This window comes from Agelaius tricolor, unplaced genomic scaffold, assembly GCF_023055355.1.
Source record: "Agelaius tricolor isolate 1412-34295 unplaced genomic scaffold, bAgeTri1.0.p SCAF_28, whole genome shotgun sequence".
Lineage (NCBI taxonomy): Eukaryota > Metazoa > Chordata > Aves > Passeriformes > Icteridae > Agelaius > Agelaius tricolor.
The window spans coordinates 1,261,361-1,269,338 of NW_027269288.1; the positions used below are offsets into that span (position 1 = coordinate 1,261,361).

Here is a 7,978-nt window from a genome sequence, read left to right on the forward strand (position 1 = left end):
TTTGGGATAGATCTTGGGGGGCTTGAATGGGTTTTGGGGAACAAGGGACTGTGTTTAGAGGACTAGAAATTGGGTTTGGGTGACTGTGTATGGGTCATGGAGGACTTGGATGGATTTTGGTGGACCAGGGAAAGGGGTTAGGGGGTTGAAAATTAGTTTTCAGGGGGCTGGGATCCTTTCTGGGGGAACCAGGAATGTGTTATTGGGTTTGCAGATGAATCTGGAGACAACAGGGCTGGATTCAGGGGGGCAGTGTTGGTTTGAGGGGGTTCCTCCACCCAGGTTGCTTCTGTTGTGACATCATGTGTTGTCATGGTGATGTTGGAACCTACAGTGTTGTGAGGCTGGGTTGGGACAGTTAGGTGTCTCCAGTCTCCACTGGATGCTGAGCTGGAGGATCCTGAGCCCCTGGTGAAGAGCCAACCCACCATGGTGACACCAGTGGTAGGTGCTGAGTGCTATGACATAATGGCCATGGTGGGGAAGGGGACTTTTGGACAGGTGATCCAGGGGCAGTGCAGGAGCACTGGGGAGATGGTGGCCATCAAGATCCTGAAGAACTGTGATCACGATGGCCAAATAGTGAAGAATGAACTGAAGCTGCTGCAGGCTTTGCGGGAGGGGGACACAAAGGACTCTCACATCATTCATTTCCTCGAGTCCTTCAGTGACACGGTCTGGACCTACCTGGTCTTCGAGCTGCTGCAGCAAAACCTCTTTGACTTCCAAAAGCAAAACAACTTCTCACCACTGCCAGTCCGACACATCCGAACCATCACAGCACAGGTGCTGGTGGCACTGGTCAAGCTGAAGGAGCTCTCCATCATCCATGCTGACCTTAAGCCAGAGAACATCATGCTAGTGGACCATGCACGCTATCCATTCCGCATCAAGCTTGTTGACTTTGGTTCGGCTATCCTCCTCCCTGAGGTCTGCCATGTCCAGGAGCCCTACATCCAAACGCGCTTCTACCGGGCACCAGAGATCTTGCTGGGGTTGCCCTTCTGCGAAAAGGTGGACATCTGGTCTTTGGGCTGTGTGATGGCTGAGCTTCACTTGGGTTGGCCACTCTACCCTGGCAATGATGAATATGACCAGGTATGCTACATCTGCTCTACCTTGGGGCTACCCCGGGGTGAGCTGCTCTGTGCTGCCCAAAAGACACAGTCCTTCTTCCAACGTGTGCCATGTTCCACTGGCACCTGGCAGCTCAAACCACCAGGGAAGGTGATGGCAGAGCCGATGGAGAGGAGGGAGCATATCTTTTCTTCACTGGATCAGTTGGCAGTGGTGAATGTCTGCCTGAGGCCTGATCCTGATCAGGAGGAGCTAGCCAAGCACTGTGATCTGTACAGGATGGTGGAGCTGGTCAAGAGGATGCTCACTTGGGACTCGCATGAGCGAATCACACCCAGTGCTGCCCTTCATCATCCCTTCATCTCCATGAAGGAGGTGAAGCCCAGCTTTGAGGCCACCCAGTACTACCAGCTCAGTCAGGAAGACCTGAGGGCATCCTGTAAGGATTCCAGCATAGTCAAGATCTTCCCAGGCACAGAGAAAGGTGCCTTCATCCCTGCCAGCCAGGGAGGCATCCAGAAAGCCACTGCTCAGATGGATGGGCTCAGCCTGGCTGAGCCAGCTGGGGACACTGGTGACAAATGTCAGCAGGACATCTGTCAAGCCCCCAGTTTCGTCCACTGTGGAAGCCAATGCTGTCAGCATCACTGGTGTCCCCAGATGGACCTCACCAAGGGTCACTTGGCTGTGCCACGGTCTCCCAGCAAAATGAAATGGTACAGGCACTGGTATGGCAGCCCAGGCGGTGGCATCATGGAACATAAGCTGCCTGGAAGATGCTACAGCTCATCCTGTGCCAAGGTACAGGGAGGGGGCTCCTGGGCATGGGGACTCTGGGACAAAGGGTGCTTGGGGTCCCTTACATACTTGGGTTTCCTGGTGCCACAGGTCCCCGGGTGCCTGAGGTTCCCACAAAAAAGGAGGTAACACTCACCCTGTCCCCATGCTTTCTGCCCTGTTCCCCACCACAGAGAGCTCTGGTGATGTGGCGCAACCCCAAGCCTCCAGGGATTTGGAGAATGGGCTCCCGAGGCTGGGCTGGGATGCCCCTGCAGTACTCAGCATGCTCTTCCTACCACAGAGCCAGTGGCACTCCCAGCACCACTGAGATTCCACAGCAACCCTTGCATACATTCCAGCAGTCCAGAGCTTGCAAGAGACCTTCTTCTTCCTCACCCTCAAGCACCCCAACCACCAAAACCCAGCGCCTTGCTGGTGGAGACCACAGTCAGGGCTGCAGCAGAACATACTGTGCCAGGTGCTACCGGCTATGTTTCTCACATTGATTCCCCAATAAATAGTTTTGCCCAAAACTGAGAATTTCAACTGATTATTTGCCGGGGGAGTTTGATACTGCCAAGACTTGAGGGGTATCCCAGCTTCTCACCCAGGGCTGGCAGAGCACTTGGCAAAGGCCTGTCACTTTTCACCATTGCAGCATGGGCAGCCCCCATCCCCAGGCTCAACAACAACATGAACTCCAGAAAACTTGTGTTTTCTGCTTTTTCTCCTGTAGCAGGGCATCTCACATCTCACAAAATTTATCTGTAGCTTGTTAAGTGGTCCAATAGCTCAAACAGGGCAAGTTGTCTTGTATGAATTATTTTGGTGCCATAGGGTTAACATTAGTCTGGCATCTCCCAACTGCCAATAAACACCTTACTGTTGAAGTGAAATTTAGCAAGATAAGCTGCGTTTCTGACTGACAGACACTTCACAAACTATAAAAGTTACTTTCACAAAGCAAAAATCTGCACATTTTTCTGGAAATGTGTGTAGTTTGTCTCCATATCAGGGATGCCTGCTTTCCAATTACTCCCCTGGAGGCTGAGTAAAAGAACTCTGTGTACATTATCATCATCTCGGTAGCAAGTTACATTTGACTCCTAATCAGTACTATTTCTTTTACTAGCTTTAATAATGGTACCTTAATATTGTGCACTGTTCTATATAATCTACTAGTAGATCCTTTAATTTTATACTGAGTAGTAAGTAATTCTGATTAATATCTTTCATGTTATCGCCTTCTGTTTAATAAATAACTCATTTATAAATAGACCTAATGCATTATCCTTAGAACTTGTGGGCCATAGTAATTTCTTAAATTTAAACTGGCAAGGCTTGTCTAAGGCTTCTACTCACCCTGTGACATTCCCCAAACTGGAGTGGGAAGCCAGATTCAGCACAGCCAGACCCAGTGGTTCCTCAGTAGAATATTCCTTAGCCTTGAATGGAGCCCACAGAGGGTTTCCCAGCACTTGGCACTGCCTGCTTACAAACTGCCTGTGGCTGCTCTTGGGTGCTGCTGGTGGCATGGTATGGGCAGCAACAGCTCCACTCACCCTGAGCTTCACCACCAGCACTGAGCTTGCTGGCTGCACAAAGTCCCAAGACCAGTCGGATATCCCTGCAAGGAGATTTTTGGGGAAGGACAAAACAACCCAAGAACCGCCCCAAAGCCCCTGTCAGCAGCAGCTGGTGGTGACTCACCCAGAAGCGCTGACCCCAACCAAAATCCAGAGTGGAGGCGACACAGGCATTCAGGACACCCTCCAACAATCTCCCCACACAGCACCCTCAAATACAGCAAGGGGCAAACCTCCCCCCACCACCCGTGGGACCCCTCCACAACACATGAGGCCCCCTAAAAGAGGCCAAGACCCCCAAGAACTCCCCCAGTAGGACAGAGGCTCCCCCAGCAGTCCTGGGATCTCCAAATGGGGTCTGGAATCCTCCCAAGCTGGGTTCTGAGTACCCATCCACACTTTTATCCCAGCTCCTCAGCTCCCAATCATGCCGTTGTACTTGTGCTGGTGGGGATCAGTTTTGGGGGTTCATCTCACTGCAAACTCCCCTACACTGTCACACATGTAGGGGTTGTCCTGCTCCAGAATGGTATCCATCATCATCTTCATCTCCATCCTATGCCTGCTGGAGGTGGGGATTCCCACCTGTCCCTCTCTGTTCCCCTGCAAGGTGTCACTTTGCCCTTGTTCTTGCAGCAGTGATAGTCATCGTCCAGCTTGTCCCCTTCAGGATCATGGGGGAAATTGGGTGGAGAAGGCTTCTTGAGAGGGTGGGGGCTAGGGATAGATGGGATAGATGGATGGACAAACACCTCCCTCTCTCCACTGGGGGGATGGATGGATGGATGGATGGATGGATGGATGGATGGATGGATGGATGGATGGATGGATGGATGGATGTTGCAGTGAGGGAAACTTAGGCGCTCAATATGAGTGTTTAGCAAGCTTCCTTTATTGAAGAGAGCATCAGACTTTTATGCACAACAAGTAATAAGCTCATACATATTCTGCAAGCTAAGCAATCTATTGGCTATACTACAATATCAGCTCTTCCTCATACCTTAGGGGTTACATCTTTCTTTTCTCATGTCTCTCTCACTACTTGTTATTGTACCACAGCTATGCTCAAGGACACAGTGTTTTGCAGGTGCAGGGACCCAGATTAGCTGCATCCTCCCGATTCTTGGTCCAGAACATGGCCCCTGTCACGAAGCCATTCCTCCATGGATGGATGGATGGATGGATGGATGGATGGATGGATGGATGGACGGATGGGTAGACGGACAGCAGGATTGGCCAGCCATGAGCCATATGGATAAACAGACAGCAGAGATGGCCAGGCCAGGGGGAGAGATGGCAGGGATTGTCTGGACAGATGGACAGCAGGGATAGCCAGGATGAGGGATGGATGCACAGCTGGACAACTGGCTGGGGTGATGTCATGCACCGGTCTACTTGGAGGGTTTAGGGGAAGGTTCTTTGATTTACTTTGGGCAGTGTGTGGGAGAAACAACAAAGTACTCAGGAAGTTCAAGAACAAACTATTTTTTGCAAACTTTAGAACATTAGGTAGAATAAGGTCTTTAGCAAGTTTTAAAATGTAGCTGTTTCAGTTATTACCTATAGTAATGGGCAGAAAATCACACAATGAAAAGCCAGTGTCCATAAAGAAGACAGAGGAGTCCTGCAACTTTATTTGAATAAAGGGAGAGAGTCCACTGGGGCACACGCCCACTGGGTTTTCTCTCTTGAAGTTTTGGAGGGTGCAGCCTCCTTTTATCCTAAACTCCCAGACACATGTTGCCCTCTTCCTTTCCCCATTGGCTGAGGTACCAGGAATATACAGCCTTCCCTAATCACCTACCACATATTCCCCCCTTAAACATAAAATTTTGGCCCAAGTTCAGAAACTCAGACTTTTGCAGACCCATTTGCCATTTCAGGAGTCAAACAGTCTGGGTTCTGCAACAAACCTGTGGCTTCAAGTTAGTAGAGACATTAAGACTCATTTCAAAGACATTAATATCCATACCCACGCCCATGGAATTGTTTGTAAAGACATTAGCATTCAACTTTCCTATCAGTAATATAAAAGCATAAAAATAACATTAAAGAAAATTTATAAGGAAAAAGAAAGAGAAAGAAAGGATAAGAACAGAATGGTTATATAGTTATCACCCACAAGCAGGTCCAGCGACAAAACCTGGTTGTTGCAATTTTAATGCAAGTTGGTCAAAGTGATGTTCACAGTCTTGATCCATCAGGGGTGGAGGAAGCCTGCAAAATGCAATGGTCAATAGGTTAATATATAGCCAGGCTTGGTGGGAACACCCAGGTACCTCCCTTGGAGCAGGAGTTCTACACTGTATAATGTAACACTTCAGATGGGGCACAACTGTTTTGAGTCTTTAACCATAAACATTCCAGGCTCTCACAGGTGGATGGCTGGACAGATGGAGAGAGCAGGGATGGCCAGGCCAAAGGGAAGGATGGCGAGATGGATGGGGATAGGATAGATGGGAGAATGGTCAGATGGTAAGATGGATGGATGAATGGATGGATGGATGGATGGACGGAAGGACAAAAGGACAGATGAATGGATGGACAGATAGCTGAGTACTGATGGACATCTGTGACAACGGGTGTCTCTCAGGGGTCTGTACTGGCACCCGTGCTATTCAATATCCTCATCAATGAAACAGACAGTGGGATCAAGTGCACCCTCAGCACACTGGCAGATGACACTGTGCTGAGCAGTGCGGGTGACACACCTAGAGAATAGGGCCACCCAGAGGGATTTGGACAGGCTCAATCAGTGGGCCGATAGGAACTTTATGAGATTCCACAAGACCAAGTGCAGGTGCTGCACATGGGTCAGGGCAACACCCAGTATCGATACAGGCTGTGAAATAAAGAGATTGAAAGCAGCCCTGCCAAAAAAGATGTGGGATGCTGGTAAGAGGCTGGACATGAGCTGGCCATGTGTACTGGCAGCCCAGAAACTAACTGCGTCCTGGGCTGATCCCCACAGCATGGGCAGCAGGTGAGAGGGGGTTCTGCCCCTCTTCTTTGCTCAGACAGAACTCCATCTGCAGTGCTGCCTCCAGCTCTGGGTTCTCCAGCACAGGAAGGATGTGGACCTGCTGTCCAGAGGCCATGGAAGTGCTCTGAGGGCTGGAGCAGCTGTACTCTGGGGACAGACTAAGAGCCAGGGATGTTCAGCCCAGAGAAGAGAAGTCTCTAGGGGGACCTTAGAGCCCCTTCCAGTGCCTAAAGGGGCTCCAGAAGAGCTGGAGAGCGACTTGGGACAGGCTGGTGTGACAAGAAAAGGGAGAATGGCATCATACTATTATCTGGCAGGGTTAGATGGGACACTGGGAAGAAATTCTTTCCTGCAAGGGTGGTGAAGCACTGACATGGCTTGCCCATAGAAGCTGTGGAGCTGACAATGTGTCACTTATACTCAAGAGCATCCCTGAACCAGCCTTGGGACTTGATACCAACTTGCCTCACCAGCAGCCTGGAGAGCTGCCTTCCAATCAGCTCTACAAGCAGGATATTGCCAAGGCATTACTGTAAGTTTCCCTCTTCTCCTTGAGAAACCACGTTCCACACCCAGAGACAAACCAGGATGTGCTGTGATGGTTCCCACCAGCTGTCCAGATCAGAGAGACACAGGTAAGGCACCATGGAGGAGACACTGACTGTCATTTCTCTTGCAGGAACTGGGTTTAACAGCAGGAGGGAGCCAGGGCACAAGGGCTCATAAGATCCAGAAAATGCATCAAACAGCAGCAAGAGAAGAGGAAAATGTGCAGATCACCAAGCTGGGATAGTGCTTTTAGGGAACATCTGCCAGTACAATTACAGTGAAAAGCATTGGGAGGTCAGGGAGTGACTGAGAAGAGTGCCCAGCAGAGAGGAGAGCCCAGGGAGACAGGACATGAAAAAGATGGAAAGTGGAAACTGAGGGCACTCATAGTGTGCAGGCCCTGGAGAGAGACACTGTTGGTTGAACAGATGATGGGGAAGAGTAACCTGGCTTGTATTGCAATTTTTACATGATTTGCAAGGGTGTTTTTTGATGTCATGTGTGCCTGAGAAGATAAGAGGACAAGGCAGAAAGAACTGGTTTATGCGGATGCAATACATGTAGCTAAATAATAAAATCATTAATCTTGGTAATTCTATAGTAAAGTATCTTTCCCTTTCTCCGGGGCTGCTGAAGAAGTGACTTTTACACAGAATGTGACTAGTGCCAAGAAAGATCCCTGCACTTGGATGCTTATCTGGACTCTGCTCCTGCTCACATCCCCTACTCCAAACACCTTTCTCATTGGACTTAGTTGCTAGAGGGCACAGCAGTCCCAAGCACTGGCAGTGGAGATCATTCCTCATTTTGGAATGAGCTTCACAGCAGGCTTGGGAGCTGGTGCTTTATACTTTCTGTGGTAAGAAATGCTTAAATATTTGTCTTGGTTTTGCCTCAGAAACTGATTTCTGAGTGGAAACCCACTTGCTTAACCAAACAGCCCTGTTGATGGGAACTGTCAGTGTCCATGCTTGCAGTCACTGGGTTTCCCTGTCTCTTGCAG

The 7,978-nt window shown here is 49.7% G+C and overlaps 1 protein-coding gene across 1 annotated transcript; it reads left to right on the forward strand.

Annotated features, from left to right (window-relative positions):
• The first annotated feature begins 429 nt into the window (after nt 1-429).
• On the forward strand, nt 430-2,185 carry HIPK4 (homeodomain interacting protein kinase 4). The gene is made up of 2 exons (XM_071448803.1): nt 430-1,878; nt 2,159-2,185. Exons 1-2 carry the CDS (start codon nt 430-432, stop codon nt 2,183-2,185), a joined length of 1,476 nt encoding a protein of 491 aa, XP_071304904.1.
• The last annotated feature ends 5,793 nt before the right edge of the window (nt 2,186-7,978 follow it).